Raw genomic sequence first — 18,503 nt, 5'->3', positions numbered from 1 at the left:
ACCGCGCCGCCAGGGCCACCGTGTCCTGCACGCCGATGGACAGGAGGCCGCCGTGGTCGGCGTACAGCGCGGTCAGCGCCTCCAGCGCGCCCAGGCGGATGGCGTCGCCGGTCTCGCGCCCCTGCGCCTCGCGCGTGCCCAGGAAAAGCTGCAGGCTGGACACGCGGGAGTAGAGGGGCAGCGTGTCGCCCTGCGCATACAGGCGGGACAGCACGGCGCACAGCAGGCGCCGCACCTGGATCGAGTTTCAAGGGGGGGGTAGGGGAGGGGTGACTGGTGTGCAGATTCATTAGCAGGAGGGGCTGGGTGCGTATCAAGGGTGGACTGGATAATGTGCCAGGAACCCAGGGAGCGGATCACGTAGGCAAATGGTGCGCAGGGACAGAAAGGCGCCCGCAGTGAGTGAGGATGGATGCGCTCCTGGGTGTGATCTGAGAGTGCGGTCCAGATCAATGCATGGGGGCCTTCACCACCCCGTCTTGGGACCCCGAAACACTACCCGCTCGATCTCACCGAGGGCGGGGCGCCCTTGAGCAGGACGTGGAGCACCGCGTCCTCGCAGCGCCGCTGGTGGGCCCGCACCTCCTCCCGGCCCGCCCGGGCGAGGGTGGCGACCAGCTTGTGGAGCAGGGCCAGGCAGGCGATGCTGTCGGGGCGGGAGGATCCCCTCGCGCTCCCCACGATCAGCTCCAGCTCGGCCACCCAGATGGGGAAGCCCAGGCAGTCCTCCTCATCCTTGAAGTAGGTGGTTAGGGGGGCCATCCCGACCGCGCCAGGCAGGGCCTAAACCGGGCACAGGCTCCGCTCAGTTCATTCTGGAGTGGTCATCGTTCCATTCCGATGCAGAGCAGGGCATTGCGACTGCGTAATCTGCCTGTATACAGGCCGCGATCGGAGTCTCCGCCCGGTCAGTGCTTCATCTCGGGAAAGCGTTTTCGCGCGCGCTCGCGTCCATGCAGGCAACACCCACCATCGTGCGCCATACACAGCCTGGGGTTGGTGTGCTAACTCGTACTGTTGATTGTGTACAGCTCTGGATATTTATCTCCTGGCGAAGAGCTCCCGGCCCAACACCCCCGCTCGTGTCAGGCGAAACCCACCGCCCAGCGAGTTGCCGGCGCAAGGCTCGGCGCCTCCCCCGTGAGGGATGGCGGGGGCACGCCCTGCTCCGCCAGGTCCTGCGGAGCGCTCCAAGCTGTGTTCCTCCAAGGAGTCGTACGAGGAGCCCAATGTCCCCCGCAGGATGTGAGTGCCAGGGATGACTGGAACATGGTGAAGACGTGATGGGACCCTTCCACTGCCATGCCCCAACCCACCCATCCAACCGCCTTCCACGGTGCAGCAAGCAGCTGCGCTTCAGCCTCATGTCCCCCAGCGAGATCATCCAAACCTCAGAGATGCATGTGTACGAGAGGGCTCTCTACAAGGTGACATGCTGGGGTTGGAGTGGGGGTGAAGGGGACATGGGCTCAGGTGCCTCGCACGCGAGTGAATGCCTCGGACGGCTGTGATAACCTGCTGCCTCGCCAGCATGCTCAGGTCCCCGCCACGCCCATCCATCGTGCAGATGCCGGAGCGCCGGCCGCAGCCCAATGGGGTGCTGGATGGGCGTCTGGGCGTGAGCAACAAGCGCGCCATCTGCGAGACGTGCGGCCAGCACCTGAGCGACTGCACGGGGCACTTTGGTGAGGCGGGCAGGGGGTTGGGGTCCAGGCACCTGAACTGCACTGGCGGCACTTCTCATGCCTGCTTGGCCTCCGGGATCTGGATTATTGCAGCAAGCTGATGGATCAGGGTGCCGATGTTGTCCACCTTGGGTGGATGGACTGCCTGTGCGCAGCCCTGCTCATGCACGAGTCCTTGTCCAGCACCTCTCTCAACCCCCTCTCGCCTCTCCACTTCTACCGTTCCCAGGCTACATCAAGCTGGAGCTGCCCGTGTTCCACATCGGGTACCTGAAGAACACGGTGCAGATCCTGCAGTGCGTCTGCAAGACCTGCTCCCGCGTGCTGCTGCCGGCGGGGGAGCGCAGCGCCTTCCTGCGCCGCTTCCGCTCGCTGCGCACGGAGCGCGTGCAGCGCGAGGCCGTCTTCAAACGCGTCCTGGACCGATGCAAGCGCACCAAGCTCTGCCCCCACTGCGGCGCGGAAAACGGCGTGGTGAAGAAGGTCACGGGGACGCTCAAGATCATCCACGACCCTTTCACCCGGAACAAGGGGCGGGCTGACGTGTGAGTGGCGGGCGGGTTGTTCCAGAGTGGGAGGTGGGGACCTGCAGCGTGTGTGTTTATCGGGATGCTGCTGTTTCACAAAGTATCTTCTTGTCCGAAAGGGAGCCGGCCGGCCTGCGAGTGTGGACTGGCATCCTTGCGTGGACATGTGGGCCATTGGAAAAGGTTGGCCATGGCAGGAAGCAGGAGGATGCATGGAACTGCGGCCTCACCCAGCTTTGCGGAGCAGCGTAGTCACCCTTCCCCCCATTCCTCCCACAGCATCCAAGACGACCTGGCCATGGCCTGCCAGTACAACGACCAGCTGCGTGGCAACCTAGCCAGAGTCATGGACGACCTCAACCCCCTGCGCGTGCGCCAGCTCTTCACTAATATTCCACAAGCCGTGAGTCGTCTTGGGGGGTTTGGGGAGCGGAATGTGTGGGTGTGGGTGTGGCGCCTGGGGGTTGAGGACGGGTCCCTGCAGTAGAGGAGCACAAGGAGCTGCCGCACATGCCGGGTCTCCCTCAGACCCATCTCCTTTCACACCCCCTGTCCGCCTTTTCTCCCCTCACACAACCACGCATAGGATCTGGAGCTGCTGGACGTGGCCGGCCGCCCCGAGGACCTGCTCATCTCCGCGGTTCCCGTCCCCCCCGTCTGCATCCGCCCCTCCGTGGAGATGGACGCCGGGGCGGGGTCCAACGAGGACGACATCACCATGCGCCTGGCCAACATCGTGGAGACCAACGCCACGCTGCGCCAGGACCTGGCCGCCGGCGCCCCCGCCTCCAACCTGATGGAGCACTGGGACTACCTCCAGTTCCTCTGCGCCACGGTGATCAACAGCGACCTCCCCGGCCTCAGCGCAATGTACCAGACCGGGGGGGCCAAGCCAACGCGGGGCCTGGTCCAGCGGCTGAAGGGCAAGCAGGGGCGGTTCCGGGGGAACCTGTCGGGCAAGCGCGTCGACTTCTCCGGACGCACCGTCATCTCCCCGGACCCCAACCTGCGAGTCAGCGAGGTGTGCGTGCCTCGCCTCATGGCCCTGACCCTGACCTACCCGGAGCGCGTGACAGCGCACAACATGGAGAAACTGAAGCAGCGGGTGCTGGCGGGGGCGTCGCACTGGCCGGGGGCCTCCTTCGTCATCTTCCCCAATGGCGACAAGGTCTTCCTCAGGTTCGGGGACCGGCGGCGCATCGCCTCCGAGCTCAAGATCGGGGACATTGTGGAGAGGCACCTCGAAGGTGGGGTCGAGGGGTTGGTTGAGGGGTTGGTTGAGGGGTTGGTCGAGGGGATGGTTGAGGGGTTGGTCGAGGGGTGGCTGGGGAGGAGGAAGGGGGAACGACCCTTGCGTGCCAGACGAGTACGGTGCACTCCTCGAAGCACCATCAGGAGCCATGTGAGGTTTGGTCACATGCATTCCTCTCGCTGCCATGCCTCTCGGGGTGCCTTCTCCTCCATCTCAACCGCTCAGCCTTGTCCTTCTGATCAATGGATACCCTACCCAGCACGATGCACAAAAACCAGCCCCACATCCGGACTTTCCCCCGCTCACGGTATCCCTCTCCCTGACCTGTCCCAGACGGCGACATCGTGCTGTTCAATCGCCAGCCGTCGCTGCATCGCATGTCCATCATGGCGCACCGGGCCAGGGTCATGCCGTGGCGGACGCTGCGCTTCAACGAGTGTGTGTGCTCACCCTACAATGCCGACTTTGACGGGGATGAGATGAACATCCACGTGCCGCAGGTGTGTGCTGCGAGGGGGGCTGTGACCGGGGAAGGGGAGGGGTGGCGACGGCGGGATTGGAGCGTCCTGGGAGCCCTGGGTCTGGTGCTGCCTGCCTGCGATGTACCAGACCTGACGCTGCACGCCATCACCCCCACACCCCGCAGACGGAGGAGGCCCGGGCGGAGGCGCTGCAGCTGATGGGGGTGGTGAACAACCTGTGCACGCCCAAGAACGGGGAGATCCTGGTGGCAGCAACCCAGGATTTTCTGACCTCGGCCTACCTGCTCACGTCCAAGGACAAGTTCTTCACCCGCCCCAAGCTGGCGCAGGCACTGGCGTACCTCACGGGTGAGGCGGGGCCCTTGGACTGTCGACGGTGTCTGGTGGTGATTGACTGGTGCGCTCACGGGCATTTTGTTTGTTCAGCAGCAGTGCACTCCTGCCCCTCCTAACCCATCTTCGCGCATGCACCGGGGCGCCTCACCCTACCCAACTCTTCCATACAATTATCAGACAATCGCCAGGACATAGAGCTTCCCCCTCCCGCAATCGTGAAGCCGCTGGAGCTGTGGACCGGGAAGCAGGTCTTCACCATGCTCCTGCGCCCCAACTCCCGAGTCAAGTGAGACATGGCCCAGGGGGTTCTCTGGGGAGAGGATCTTGGTTGCTGGTGGTGGGGAGATTGCAAGGGAATACTCAGATGGAGGGGCTGATGGGGTCCCTGCAGTAGGTTGACGCATGTGCTTGCTCAGTCTCAGCATCTCCCAGCTCCTTTCACCCACCGCACACCCAACCCAAGGACCCCCAAAAAATCCCCCCTTATTCATTCAGGCTGTTTGTGAGCCTGGAGACGGCGGAGAAGATCTACACCAAGCAGGGCCAGCACATGTGCCCCGCGGACGGCTACGTCTGCTTCCACAACTCCCACCTCATCTGTGGCCGCCTGGGCAAGGTGACGCTGGGCGGCGGCAACAAGGCCGGTCTCTTCCAGGTGCTCATGGCCGACTACTCAGCAGCCGTCGCCGCAGAGGCCATGTCACGCCTGGCCAAGCTGTCGGCGCGCTTCATCGGCGACCAGGGCTTCTCCATCGGCATCGACGACGTGACCCCGGCGCCGGAGCTGCAGCGCGCCAAGGCCGCCACGCTGGCCGCGGGTTACGGGCAGTGCGACGACTTCATCGCTGCCTACGGCCGGGGGAAGCTGGCGCTGCAGCCGGGGTGCAACGCAGAGGAGTCGCTGGAGGCCTCGGTGACCGGGGTATTGAACAACATCCGGGAGCAGGCCGCCAAGGTGGGGGCGCTGGGTGCTTGTGGTTTGGGTGGTGGCATCCACTTTCCATGCCTGTCGCCTGTGGCGTCTCCACCCCCACCACAGCACCCTCCTGCCCCATGCCACGACCCCCTACCCAACGCACCCCCAGGTGTGTATGGCGTCGCTGCACCCCCTGAACTCCCCCCTCATCATGAGCCAGTGTGGGTCCAAGGGCTCCCCCATCAACATCGCCCAGATGGTGGCCTGCGTGGGGCAGCAGTCGGTGGGCGGCAAGCGCACGCCCAACGGCTTCACCGACCGCTCGCTGCCCCACTTCCCGCGCGGCGACTGCACGCCGGCGGGCAAGGGCTTCGTGGCCAACTCCTTCTACTCGGGCCTCACCCCCACCGAGTTCTTCTTCCACACCATGGCGGGGCGGGAGGGGCTGGTGGACACTGCGGTGAAGACCGCCGAGACGGGGTACATGTCGCGCCGGCTGATGAAGGCGCTGGAGGACCTGTACGCGCACTACGACGGCACCGTGCGCAATGCCGCGGGCGGCGTGGTGCAGCTGCAGTACGGAGAGGACGGCATGGACCCTGTGGGCATGGAAGGAAAGGACGGCGAGCCCGTGGCGTTCCAGCGCGTCCTGGCCCTGATCAAGGCCACGGGCGCCGGCGCCGCTGGGCGAGCGGGAGGAGCGGGGATGATGGCCAGCAGCGCGGCCAGCGGGGGCGTGGCCAGCGTCGTGCAGGCAAGCAGCGGGGGTGCCCATGACGGTGCACAGCGGGACGCCAGCGAGGCAGCGACGGGCGAGGCCGAGCGAGACGCGAGCGCAGCTGCCCAGGGCACGGGCCATGGCGCGACCCATGACGCGACCGGCTCCCCCCGCAGGCCTCGGGAAGGTGGCGAAGGGGCGGCAAAGGAAGAAATCGCCGCGCCCGGCGCGCGCCTCTCCACGCAGGCCTGCCCGCTCCCCGCGGAGCTGGAGGCGGCGGTGGCGCAGGTGCTGGGCCAAGGCACCTTTGGCGAGGGCTCCCCCTTCTCCAGCGCCGCCTTCCGCGACCGGCTGGCGACCTTCCTCGCCGAGCAGGTCGCTGCGCTGCGCGCCGCGCGGGCACGCCTGGGCCTGCCCGCCGACGCGCGGGGTGCCGGCCACCTGGAGCACCTCGTGCGCGTGCAGGCGCTGACGCGCGAGGCGCTGGCAGGGTTCGTGGCGCAGTGCGCCGCGCGCTACGAGCGCAAGCGCATCGAGCCCGGGGCGACGGTCGGGGCCTTTGGCGCGCAGAGCATCGGTGCGCGGACGGGAGATGAATGACTCTGAGGGGGTTGAAGAAGGGGAGAGCGCTCCGTGGATGGTGTGCCTGCGATCAGAGGCACTGTGTGGATTTCGGAGGCAGGAGACGCTACACATGTGCCGCCATATACTTTTGTCTGTCTGCTTGTCGACGCCCACACACATCAATCCATCCCCCCGCTCGCTCCTCCATCCACAGGCGAGCCTGGCACGCAGATGACGCTCAAAACGTTCCACTTTGCCGGCGTCGCGTCCATGAACGTGACGCTGGGAGTCCCGCGGCTCAAGGAGATCATCAACGCGGCCAAGAACATCTCCACGCCGCTGATGCAGGTCAGGGCGCTGGGCTGAGCTGGGGTGGCAAGAGCAGCAGGCCGGCGTGCTCATGAATCAGCCAGTGGGAATGATCAAGATGTAACGTTGGGAGTGCGACGACTGACACCCTGCGCCATGCACATCTCAGAGACTCTCCCTCAACTCCAACGCGCCAGCAAACCTCCCTCGTCCCCCACCCAAACCAGGTCGCTTTATCGGTGGACGGCTCGGAGCAGGCGGCGCGGATCGTGAAGGGGCGCCTGGAGCGCACGCGCCTCGGCGGAGTGGCCGCCTCCATCCGCATCATGCTCAAGCCCAGCGGGAGCCATGTCCAGGGTGCGCCGCGAGGGATTGGGACACACTGATCCTGGCGCTGGGGTTGAGGTGTCCTGCTGCAAATCGCACTTGGTTTTGCATGCATTGGCTGTGCTGCCCTGCCGCTGAGAAGGGGGACGTCCGTGTTGCACAGGATGGCTCATTAGATGTGTTGCAAGATATCGTGTCTGGCTGCCCAGACCCTGCTCGTCCGCGGTATCTGTCCCCATACATCACTGCCTCTCCCCTCGCTCACATATCCCCTTTGCACCCCACATACCTGCCCTGCAGTGCGTCTGGACATGGAGAACATCCACAAGCTGCAGCTGGGCCTCAATGCCTCCACCGTGAAGCTGGCCCTGATGGAGGCGCCCAAACTCAAGCTGAAGGCCGAGCACATCCTGTGAGCAAGGGCGAAGGGGGGGGGGGCCGGCAGCTGTGGGATTCCGTAGACAGCAGGGGAGGGTGGGGGCCACATTGGGAATGCCGATTCTGGACAGGCAGCGGAGCAGCTGTGAGGACGCTCACATAGATCAGCCGTCCTCCTCACCCTGTTCCCTCCACCCGCCTGCATGACCTCCGTTTCAGCACGCTCGGTGAGGACCAGCTGGAGGTGCGGCCGCCGCTGGAGCCGGCTCGGGTGCCCGTCCTCTTCCAGCTGCAGACGCTGGAGAATGCGCTGCCCGGGGTCATCGTGAGGGGCATCCCCACGGTGGAGCGCGCCGTGATCAACAAGAAGCAGGGCGGCGGCTTCAATCTGCTCGTGGAGGGCACCAACCTCGCGGTGCGGAGGAGGATGGGGTGGTGCTTTGGGGCGAGGAAGGGGGGGATGGTAGATCAACGACGCCACCTGGTGGGGCTTGCTGTCAGCCGCTGTGGGAGTCATCAAGCCCTGCTCGCGTGTCCAGGATAAGGTGGACGCATGACAGCACACCGTGACTCTGTCTCATACGTGTATGGCCCCCTGGTGCATCTCCTGCTGCCCCCAGAGGGCCCCAAGAGACCGTCACACGTGCAGTTGCCACCCACCTAAACCTCCCTTGCCACCATGTACGAGAGCCTGAGCCCCTTTCCCCTTCCCCCCACCAACCAAACATCCCAGGCGGTGATGGGCACGCCCGGCGTGGCGGGGCTGGCGACGCGGAGCAACCACGTGGCGGAGGTGGTGGCGACGCTGGGCATCGAGGCCGCGCGCGCCACGGTGATGGAGGAGATCGCCTACACCATGGGGCAGCACGGCATGGCCATCGACGCGCGACACACCATGCTTCTGGCCGACTGCATGACGGCGCGGGGGGAGGTGCTGGGCATCACGCGCTTCGGCATCGCCAAGATGAAGGACTCGGTCCTCATGCTGGCCAGCTTTGAGAAGACCACCGACCACCTGTTTGACGCCGCGCTGCACGGCCGCGTGGACGACATCACGGGTGAGGAGACGTTGGGGAGAGGGGGAAATTGGGGGGGGTCCGGGGCATTAAGAGGGTCATGGGAAGTGCCTCGCTTATGGAATGGTGAGGAGCGAGGAGGTGCGCTCTCGACATGGGCGGCCGGCGCCGCCGACCACTACTGGAGTTCACCTCCACACAGAGAGCAGCCTGTGTTGGGTACGGCCCTTAGCCTGCACGTCGGCGCCGCATCAAACCGCCCCGCCGCCCCATCGCAGGCGTGAGCGAGTCCATCATCATGGGCATCCCCATGCCCACCGGCACGGGGCTCATGAAGGTCCTGCAGCGCGCGCCGCCGGGGAAGGTCCTCGCCCGCAGGCCGGCACCGCTGCTGGCATGAGGTGGCCCGGCCCTGCCACATTACACATCCCCCCATGCACACACTGCCGCAGCATGCGACGGTCCGACCACGCTGTCTCTTGGCAACCCCCTCTTCCTTGCGGTGCACCCTGACTGTACAGCCCCCGACACCCTGGGCAGGCCAAGCGGGGGCCGCAGGTGTGCCGGTGCGCACACCCATTCCTTGTTCAGCCTGTCACAGGCGTGGAGGCGGCAAGCACGATCCCCCTCTTCTCCGCCAGTTCTCCTGTCATTGCGAGCCGGACCATCTCCGTCAGGGTGTCTGCGACGTACCAGCTCACCTTGCTGCTGGTCAGCCACACCCGGCCTTGGGGGTCGGCCGTGTAGAATCCGCAGGGGTAGTACGGAGGACCGGTGGTGAATGGCATCAGGGGCCCCGGCTCCATGTCCGTCCCCGGCGGCCCCCCCATGCACGGCCCGGGTCGGTGGGAGGACAGCCGCTCCAGCGCCTCCTGCAGCCGCAGCATGTGCGCCCCCTGGAAGATGCCCCTGGAAGACTTGTTGGAGTGACCATCGTAGACCCGCCACAAGTCCCACAGGCACTCAGGCAGCTCCACCCCATGTCCGGCCTCTGCCGCAAGCAGCGTCGGGATGTCATGGCCCGACATCAGGTACGTGGGGGCAGGGTGCCTGAACAGCAGGGCATGCATGGCCCGACACAGGTGGAAACGGCGGCGCATGCGGCCCGAGAAGTATGACCACCCCGACCACAGGGGCAGGACAGTCTCAGTCTCCCTGGGTCTGCATGGGAAAGACGAGAGGCCCGTGATTGGAATGTGAGGGGGGGGTTGATTGCCTAGAGGTGCTTAGGGGCCTATGCCACCCAAACGATCCTGTGGGGGGAGCATGGTAAGTTGCTGCATGCCCACCCAAGCGGAGCCCCACCCTGGGGCTCACCTGCCGAAGACGGTGCGGGACCAGTTGGTCCAGAACACATCAAGGCCTGTGACCGAGCTCAATAGAGACTTGGATGCGAATGCGAGGTTGATGACGTCTCTCAGCCGTCGATCGGGGTCTGAGGCGAGGTGCAGCACCAGCACCAGGATCACGTCTGGTGGCTGATCTGACAAGCCGGTAAAAGTGGACATATGCAGCTTGTTCGTGTGGAGTAGTTCTGCTCCATGTAATGTAGTCTGATATCATTAGAAATAGGTGCGGTGTTGTTATTTGACCGAGTTGTACATGTTTCGCCGGTCGAGCCTTTGATGTCGGAGGATGGGTAGTTTCGGAGGGTCCACCCCAAGATAGGGTGCTCACACTTTGGCAACCGGCTGCATGAATTCACACAGCGACATGCCTGCACACACACAGGTTGGGCAGTCAGAGTAAGCCTGCAGCTTGAGGCGCCATCAACAATCCAATTTAACCAACTCTCAGCAAATACTCACCCCCCAGTTCTCCCCAGGCTTGGGCCTGCAGCCTTGCCGCTCGGGTCTGGGGTTGCCGCGGCGAGCTGGACCCCGCAGCCCAGCCACCCTCACCAGCTGATCTGGAGGCTGGGTCCGGTCCCTGGCGAGGTGTGGGGGTGTACACCTCCCCTGGACCGGTGACCTGCAGTATGCATGTCGAGCAAAGGGTAGAAGGCGAGCAGAGGGCGCACGCAGGATGCACCCAGAGGCGGGCATGCACAGCATCAGAGGGGATCCATTTGGAATAGCAATCAAGCAAGCAGCCATACCTCCTCATGGTTGTTCCTGCTCCCCAGACCCCAGCCTGACAGGGACCCTCACCACAGTGACGGCCCAGGAAGCGCCAGCCTGGCCCCCTGCACTGCTCCGCAGCATCCGTGCACGGCTGGCGGCCATGAGGCGGGCCGTCGCGCTCGCGACCTTTGCGCTGCCCTGCTGACCATGCGCTGGCTGACCTGGACCAGACTTCGGAAGGGCAACGCGAGCGTTGCGTGACCCTGCCCTCAGGTAACCTGCGGTCTTCTCGGTGGCAGGTTTGCTGACCACCTGGTCGTTCCATTCTGGTCGCTTGGCGGGGGGATGGTGCCGTCCAGCCTGGGATTGCCCGGCAGCTCCAGATCGGGCACGTGCGGAGGGGTGCGGTAGAGGTTTCTGGCAGGGGTGGAGCAATGCTGACCGGGGCCGCACTCTCTGCGCCTTGCTGATGTGACGGGACCAGCGTACGGCTGTGCCAATGGAGTGCACAGGGTGTATGGTGGAGGTAACCTTGAGTACAACATCTCGTGGCGGTAAAAATCCACCATGCCACGCACATCGCCTGGATGCCACCAATCTTACTCGTGAGCAGGCGATGCGGTCGCGGGTCGGCACGGCGTCCTGTGGCGAGACCCGCGTACAGGATCTGCAGACGAGAATACTCATCCTGAAGCCGAGTCAGCTCCCCGCCCAGCCAGGGCCAGCGAGTGACAGTCGTGGGCTGTTTATGGGATGCTCTAGGTGCCCAAGGTCCAGAGGGCACACTATTGGGACGTACAGGTTGCAAGGCACTGTTGAGCGCGCTCACGAAGCCGAACATGTCGACCCGGTCAACACCTCAGAATTCACCATGCCCGCCACCGCAGCATCACAGAGAGCTTGAATTGTTTTCTTTGAATCTTTCGCTCTCCAAGCTGTTAATATGGAGAGAGATTGGTGGAAAAATGGGATCAAGGTATGGACACCCACTCCGGTCCCGAGCCGCGGACAATCCGGATGCTGAGAAACACAGCGAAGTATCGGGCGTCCAGGTCGAATATACACAGGAGGCGATGTGTACACGGCAACCATGCAGGTACACGTACACTATCGCTACAGTGATTGGATACAAAAGTCAAGGTCTCCTGAGTAATACAAGTACATCCTCAGCGCAGTGAGAAGAGGGCCGCAGCCACCAAACCCAGGCCCAGCGGCGAGAAAAACCAGATGTGCAGCCAGCGATGACGCTGCAGCAATCCACCCACAGTCCGTGCGGATTGCCTCAGCTCCTCCACGTCCCCATCATTTTCGACCACGATGTCAGCCAGCCTCCTCTTGGCAGAGAGTGGCATCTGGGAGGAGACGCGGACATCGGCTGCCTCCTCGCTCAATCCGTCCCTGGCCATCAGGCGGCGGCGCTGCATGCCCTCCCCGGCAGCTACCAGCAGGCGGGGGCTGGTGAAGTGATAGAACCCCGTTTCAAAGAGGAGTGGCATGTCAACGATCTGGATGGGAATGTCAGGGGCGTGATGCATGGCGTGTAGCATTGCTTGTGTATAGAGGGACGTGGAGACCCTTTGCAAGCAACGACAAGTGTGGGAGATGCCAGCCCACGCGAGTCCAAGAACATGACCTCCGAAAGGACTGCGGGACAGCGCCATGTACCCACCACGACTGTCTTGAAGCGTAGAAAGTTGGAGAGCAAGTCAGCAAGGAGATACCCCAGGATGGGGAGGTGAGTGGCTGAGTTCAGAGCCCGGCGTGCGTGCGGGTCCCTAAAAATGATGTCACCCAGCTTCTCACGATCCACCTCTCCTGCGCGGAGCAGTGCAGGTGTGCTCTTCCATAATTGAGGCATCTAGGTTTCGGTATATGCCATATGCCCCAGATCTCTGTCTGCAGGAGGCCGTACCATCGGGTGTGAGTACGCCGCTGCCGAAAGCCTTGACGATACGTCGGTGCGCCCATCGCCCCTGCAACGCCGTGGCTTTGGAGCTCTCATACGAGGTTCAAAAAAGATACAGACTGCCCTTCAAGCCCTTGAATGATTCACCTTTTTCACGACCAGCTTTGCGATGTCATCAGAGTCGATGACTGGGAACCCCAAAGTCCTCAACTCTGCAGCGAAGGTGGACTTCCCCGTCGCGATTCCCCCGGACAGCCCGACGATCTTCATGGTGAGAAGAGACCAAACATGGTTGTCAAATTGATGCACGGTACGACGCTTCACCATCCCCGCAGACGGGGCGGGGAGGTCGGATTTTTGCTGTGCTGTCGGACTTCGCGCCTCGCATAGGGTATCGCTAGGAGTCGGTGCCAGCATCGCAGCCTCAATAGAGCGGCCGTTCGTCAGGTACGATGATGTACAACAGATTCAATCACGATGAGAGCTCCATACGAACATCGGCTGCGTGAACGCTCGTGACCAGCGCGGGTGCCGAAGTGATCCATGGCGGAGTGGTTCTCAGCGGCCAGAGCCTACTTTGTGCCGCAGCCGGAGACACTCGAAGATTTGGATGCCATACTGCAGGAACCCGACCCGCGGGTATCCAGGGACCCTCTTCGTTCCCCAAGCACAAGCTCCTCAGCCTCGCTCCCGGTGTCGAGTCGGGGCACTCCTGCCGAGGCATACGAGGCGGGCCAAGGGCGTGGGCTTGGCCACCTTCTACCTGTGGCGCGTGACAATGCGGGCATCTCACCAGGAACGTCATGCGGCAGGCACGCACAAGCCGAGGCGGAGGTGTCCTCGGGCTGGGCAGCCTACCTCCCACCCGTGCCCAGCCTCGGCTCCACTGGCACCGACCTCCTCAGCAGGGCCCAGGGCTCGGTGTCATCTGTGGTGACAGACGCGCGCGAGCGCCTGGAGGGTGCCCCCCTCGCCCTCACTGGGGCGGTCGCTGCTGGTGCGGCCCTGGGGGGCCTCATGGCGGGACCCCTGGGCCTGGCAGCAGGGGCAAAGTCCGGCGCGTTCCTGGTCGCCGCGGGGGGTGTGACAGGTGAGGAAGAAGGGAGGAATGGATGGTGCAGGTGCCTCCCTGGCTGCCAGCACTGGGTGAGATGGTATCCCGGGGGTTGTGCCGCAGCTCTCACCAGGTTCAGGTTTCCTGATGATCATGCATGGATCTTCCTCACCATGCCGCTCCGTCACACAGGCGCGGCCCTACAGCGAGGCACCAGCAGGGGCGCAGCAGTGCAGCCAGTGGCGCGAGCTCCGCGCGAGGAGGAGATGAACGTGCTGAAGCGTGGGTGAGGCCCGCGCAGTGCGAGACCGCGCTGCGCGGCTCTTGCTGTAATCTGAATGTGGACGTCCCCGCACCTGCTCATCTGCAAAAGACCCTTGATGTACCCTTGCGCCAGAGCAAGAGACCGAATCACTTGCACACCATTCGGCGGGGGTCACTGCTTGGCAAAGGTGATGCGCAGGGGCATGTCGGTGGCCATCTTGAAGCCCTGGAGGGAGACCATGGCCGTGCCTGCCTGCCGCTCATCGCCAAACTCCACGAATGCGATGCCGGGGCGCTGGGGGACGAGCCGCACCTACGCAGGGAGCAGCCCAGGAGCGGGGGATGGGGGGGCGGCTTGCGAGGCCGACACGCAAGCCATGCAGCCGGCCAGTGCCTTCTCAAACATCAATGCACAGGCCTACCCCTGCGTACCTCCACGAAACCGGGGTACTGTGTGAAGAGGACGGAGAGCATGCCTTCGTTGGTCCCGGCAGGGACGTTCTCCAGGAACAGGATCTTGTTGGGCGCATTCACCGCCTGCTCTGCGGGATGGACGGCGGCTGGGCCCCCCTGGACAGGTGGCGCATAGCCGACGGGAGCCGGCTCTGCGACCGCTGCGACGGCCTCTGCGGAGAGGCAGCATGGAAGCACAATGAGTCGGCGTAGAGGGTGATAGGCTGCCAGTACATCGGAGTGTGCTCGCCTTTTCACCAGCCGACCTCATGGGACCTCTGCAAAACCAATCCACCTTGCCGATCCCACGCACGTTTGTCTTCCTTGGCCTTTTTGCGTCGCGCCTCAACGTACTCCTCAGAGTACACGCCCTCTACCTTGGCGACAGCATCAGATTTCGTTTTCGCCAGGGCTAGCTTCTGCGGGGTGTAGGGGTTGGGACCAGCTTGTGTGGATCGGGGCGCAAGACACATCATGTTGCTCGTCCACCCTGTAGACGCACGTGCACTGAGCAAGCTCCCGGGTGAAGGGCTTTCATCCCCCCTGCCCAGAGGAGCGCTGACCCCACAGCACCACCCACCAGCTGCTTGCTGTAGAACGGGAAACCTTGTAGGAGCTTGACAGCCTTCTCGGCATCCTCTGCCCTCTCAAACACCACCCACGCCTGGCCTCTCAGGCGATATGTCTTGCGAGCGACCACGTCCAGCACCGGCCCGAATTGCTCGAAGATTGTCCGCATGCAATTTTTGAGCTCTGCGGTATGAATATGTCGGAGTGGTTTAAAGCGTGATAAGAGGACAGCATCGACGCGTTGAATCCCTCCACGCCTCGCTCCGTCGCACCTTCAAGCTTCAACTTCTCGAAGATGTTACTCACGTACACGGTGTGTGATGCGGCAGAGACGGTCCCATTGTCTACTTCATGCACTACCCCCTCCATCGCCTCCATGGAGACCCCGCTGCAATGGATTCGGGTGTCCACAGGGGTGGGTGCCTTGAGGGGAACCGGCACTCGATCCAGCTGGAGTGGCTCCCTCTCACACCAAGTTCTATCAAAATTTTGATGTCTACAGCGAGCACGTGTGCATACAATTTACTCGTATACTTCCCTGTGGGTCGCTAATCTCGTATTCCGATGGGAGTGAATCTCGCGCCCTGGCATACCTTTCAGTCCTGGAAAGATTGGATGTGCACCTTTCAACATACAGATTGCGTTTTACGAGCAGCAATTATCCACCAGTCATTGCTCCTTCCCTCCCTCCTCGAGCTCCCTTCCAAATGCTTCCAGTCGGGCTGCCTGCTGCTCCTCAGTCTCCTGCAGCTTCATGTTGTAGTTGGTGTACCCGTCCCACATGAATGCCGCCAGCCGTCGCCCGGCAAAGAAGCGGCCCTCCATCAGCTTTACACACTTGTCTGCTGCCTCCCCTGTGGCAAACTTGATCGACACCACGCCATCGGGGTTGCCCTTGTACACCTTGACCTGAGGTGTAGGGAGTGTGGATGGGAGTATGAAGAGGCAGTGATGACCAAAAAGCTCGCATGGAGAGTGTGTTGCCCAAGCGGCTCCCAATGCTATGCGGTATGCAGTCGAAAGATGCAATGTGATGCCAGCTTCCTGCTCCCGTGCAACTGCTGATTATACTTCACACAACACCTTTGTGCCATCTCACCTTCTCCACTCGTCCCAGCCTGCCCGCCTCTGCGAGGACATCCCTCTCAATTTCCTCGCTGTAGAGGGGGTTTTCCAGTATCTCGTCGATGGTGAACATGTGCTTGATGATCACGGTGACCTGCCATGGAGGGGTGGTTCCGGCAGGGAGGGATTGCTGCCTTGTCTGGAAAAGAGGAGATGGAGCTTCTGTTCAAGGCGCCCCCACTCTATAAGCCAATCAAGCGAGCTGCCAAAACACACTTCAATTGATGTTGAACTCCGCGCCCAAGATGTGGCAGCAGTCCGGTCTTGATTCCACACAAGCTGCTCCGTTGCAGGCTTGGGTCTGGTGGCACCAGCGTCCCCATCTCAAATCCCACCGCACAACCAGACCTGGGTGGGCGCCAGCTTGTCCTCGAAGCCGTCCCAGGTGAGGGCCTGCTTCTCCAACGACTCCAGCACCTTCTTCTTACGCTTTTTGTTCCCGGCGCTCTGCTTGGGCTTGAAGCCCTCGCCCTTGAGCTCGAACTTGGCGGGCGACACCGTCATGTTCTAGGGGGGCAGTGGGATGAGAGGCCAAAGTGCTGTTGAGAGACCCTCGCAAAACCAGCTTCGCATCGGAGGACTCGGTCGTCCTTGCCACAGGCAGCCAATGAGGTGCAGGGGGCTATTGCCAGCAGTGCGGCCTCATCATGCTGGTTGCTCAATCCTCCTGTCAATCTAACGTGAGACTCCCAGCTCATTTCAGGGAACATTTCTCCTCACCTGGAGCCCGTAGCGGAATGCCACACCATCAAGCAGCTGCACCGCCAAATCCACCGACGGCTCCTTCAGGAAGGTCACCAGCCCGTCACCCTTGGGCATGCCATTGGAGTCCTGGTAGATCTTGATGCGGGGTTGCCGCTGCAATGTAGTAGTAATGTTCCGAGTGGGTAAGATATCCCATTGAATGAGGATTGCACTCGGAGGGAAGCCTTGCCTACATACTACCATGAATGGGCAGTACCAGGCCTGACGCATTTCATGCACAAGCTGCCCATCCACCCACCCATCCATCCATCGATCCATCCATCCATCCTCTTCTCATCGCAATCTAACATACATCGCACCTGGTCATCCTCCTTGATGATGCCACACTTTGAAAAGGTCTCCACCATCTCTGCCAGGGTGACATCCTCTGGGAGGCCCGTCACATACACGCTGGTGTTCCGCTTCAGCTCAAACCACTCCGCGCTGGAGGCTGCCCGCGCCTGCTTCTTCTGGGCTGCCTTCTCCTTTGCCTGGGTGTGGTAGGTGGGGTTGTGGGGATGGGAATCGGCAACCAGCGGTGGCTCATGAGCTCAGGCACTGAAATCCGAGGATGAATCACAGACGAGGAGCAGGGAAGGGCCAATCAACCCTGCTCAATCCACCGTACCTCTGCCAACAGTGCCTCGCGGCTCGAAGGCTGCTCCTCCTTCACGGGATCCTTGGCTGCCTCTGATGCTGGCTTGCCAGTCTTGGCGTCAGGCTTTGCCTTCTTTTTCTTGGACTCCTCCTCTCCGTCGGAAGCAGAAGACTGTGGTGGCGACGAGGACTCGACATGGCTGTGAGCCGGCTTCGAATTCAAAGTGCATCTCAGAACCCAGGTTGACCACCACCAAGTCTTCCCTCGGCACATTCCTTCTCGCTCCAGAGTGCAACCCCCGCACCACCCAGGCCCTCGACCAGGTCCTGACCTCGTCTCCTGGGCGGACAAAATCCGGGATGTCCAGCTCCTCCCCCTCAAAAACCATGTCCTCTGGGTTATACTGCACAGCAGCACCGCCTGGGCCCCCCTGACCCCGTGGCAGGAACTTTCGCGTGGCCGGGTCCCAGCTGTAGACCGTGCCATCGTCATCAGTGAAGGTCTGCTCCTCGGGCGGTGGGGTGCTGGGCCCATCATCAGCCTGCTGTGGAACAGAGGCGAGAATCGGGGGCGCGAATGGTTCCTGTTCCTTCCTTTGATGCAGCACCGGCCCGAGTATCCAGCAATCCCCCCTACCTCAGCATCCAGCGCCGAGATCTCAGCCATGAAGGTGCTCAGGTCATCCTGCGGGGCTGCCGGGCCATCGCCGGTTGATCCATCCACTGCTGCTCCCTGCGCCGCTGGAGGTGGGGCAGCCGCCAGTGTGGCTGCCTCCAGGGAGGCGTGGAGGTCGGGGAGATCTTGCAGGTGTTTCCACTCCGCCTGCCCCTCCCGCCAGAAAAGCGTTTCGGCATGGAAGTATCCAGCCTGTTGCAGGCCTGCATGGACAGGCGAGAGGGGGACCACTCTGCAGCACGCCGATCAGTCCACTTAATACATTGCACGACCCCTCCAGTTCCTCTCACGTTGCAAGTAGTCGAGGGGAAAGGGCCCCTGGCTCTGGGAGCTGGCATCCAGATAGCACCAGCCGATGGGTTCGTCACCCGCAGTAGCGGCTTCCGTCATATCGCCGAATTTCTGTATCTATGCTGCTAGCAATACCATCAAATGCCGTCAAGTGGGAAGGAGCATGCCAGATCGTTTAGGATCGTGGCATCCATGCAGTGAATGTGCTTGATGTTTTGGGCGCGCTCGGACCACTCTCGCCTCGATGCAA

At 62.8% G+C, this 18,503-nt stretch overlaps 7 protein-coding genes across 7 annotated transcripts in view; 2 read left to right on the top strand and 5 right to left on the bottom strand.

Annotated features, from left to right (window-relative positions):
- F751_2237 (HEAT repeat-containing protein 5A) overlaps positions 1 to 762 on the bottom strand; it is a gene marked incomplete at both ends in the record, with an annotated part of 12,392 nt that extends 11,630 nt beyond the window's left edge. Inside the window, 2 exons of the mRNA XM_011401286.1 lie at positions 20 to 235; positions 514 to 762. Coding sequence (XP_011399588.1) covers positions 20 to 235; positions 514 to 762 — 465 coding nt within the window. The remainder of the gene's footprint in view (positions 1 to 19; positions 236 to 513) is intronic.
- Positions 763 to 1,147: 385 nt separating this feature from the next.
- F751_2236 (DNA-directed RNA polymerase III subunit rpc1) lies at positions 1,148 to 8,910 on the top strand (the record flags this gene model as incomplete). The annotated part of the gene is made up of 17 exons (XM_011401285.1): positions 1,148 to 1,245; positions 1,343 to 1,427; positions 1,568 to 1,685; positions 1,915 to 2,230; positions 2,492 to 2,615; positions 2,799 to 3,459; positions 3,798 to 3,964; positions 4,111 to 4,294; positions 4,460 to 4,568; positions 4,778 to 5,237; positions 5,368 to 6,493; positions 6,695 to 6,828; positions 7,017 to 7,146; positions 7,417 to 7,528; positions 7,714 to 7,909; positions 8,228 to 8,552; positions 8,789 to 8,910. The coding sequence occupies 17 exons, from the start codon at positions 1,148 to 1,150 to the stop codon at positions 8,908 to 8,910; spliced, it is 4,467 nt and encodes a 1,488-aa protein (XP_011399587.1).
- Positions 8,911 to 9,097: 187 nt separating this feature from the next.
- On the bottom strand, positions 9,098 to 10,018 carry F751_2235 (hypothetical protein; the record flags this gene model as incomplete). The annotated part of the gene is made up of 2 exons (XM_011401284.1): positions 9,098 to 9,671; positions 9,828 to 10,018. The coding sequence occupies 2 exons, from the start codon at positions 10,016 to 10,018 to the stop codon at positions 9,098 to 9,100; spliced, it is 765 nt and encodes a 254-aa protein (XP_011399586.1).
- Positions 10,019 to 11,739: 1,721 nt separating this feature from the next.
- F751_2234 (Dephospho-CoA kinase) lies at positions 11,740 to 12,749 on the bottom strand (the record flags this gene model as incomplete). The annotated part of the gene is made up of 2 exons (XM_011401283.1): positions 11,740 to 12,078; positions 12,627 to 12,749. The coding sequence occupies 2 exons, from the start codon at positions 12,747 to 12,749 to the stop codon at positions 11,740 to 11,742; spliced, it is 462 nt and encodes a 153-aa protein (XP_011399585.1).
- On the top strand, positions 12,664 to 13,823 carry F751_2233 (hypothetical protein; the record flags this gene model as incomplete). Its single annotated transcript, XM_011401282.1, has 2 exons — positions 12,664 to 12,750; positions 13,308 to 13,823. 2 exons carry the CDS (start codon positions 12,664 to 12,666, stop codon positions 13,821 to 13,823), a joined length of 603 nt encoding a protein of 200 aa, XP_011399584.1.
- A 146-nt stretch (positions 13,824 to 13,969) lies between these two features.
- On the bottom strand, positions 13,970 to 15,198 carry F751_2232 (U2 small nuclear ribonucleoprotein B''; the record flags this gene model as incomplete). The annotated part of the gene is made up of 5 exons (XM_011401281.1): positions 13,970 to 14,110; positions 14,230 to 14,423; positions 14,564 to 14,669; positions 14,831 to 15,003; positions 15,093 to 15,198. 5 exons carry the CDS (start codon positions 15,196 to 15,198, stop codon positions 13,970 to 13,972), a joined length of 720 nt encoding a protein of 239 aa, XP_011399583.1.
- A 291-nt stretch (positions 15,199 to 15,489) lies between these two features.
- Positions 15,490 to 18,352, bottom strand: F751_2231 (Splicing factor U2AF-associated protein 2; the record flags this gene model as incomplete). The annotated part of the gene is made up of 9 exons (XM_011401280.1): positions 15,490 to 15,729; positions 15,920 to 16,039; positions 16,294 to 16,452; positions 16,666 to 16,803; positions 17,010 to 17,180; positions 17,318 to 17,458; positions 17,619 to 17,828; positions 17,924 to 18,165; positions 18,253 to 18,352. 9 exons carry the CDS (start codon positions 18,350 to 18,352, stop codon positions 15,490 to 15,492), a joined length of 1,521 nt encoding a protein of 506 aa, XP_011399582.1.
- Positions 18,353 to 18,503: the final 151 nt, after the last annotated feature.

Source organism: Auxenochlorella protothecoides (assembly GCF_000733215.1).
Source record: "Auxenochlorella protothecoides strain 0710 unplaced genomic scaffold scaffold2, whole genome shotgun sequence".
Lineage (NCBI taxonomy): Eukaryota > Viridiplantae > Chlorophyta > Trebouxiophyceae > Chlorellales > Chlorellaceae > Auxenochlorella > Auxenochlorella protothecoides.
The sequence above is the reverse complement of the archived record's forward strand: the minus strand, read 5'-3'. Positions and strand labels throughout refer to the sequence as shown.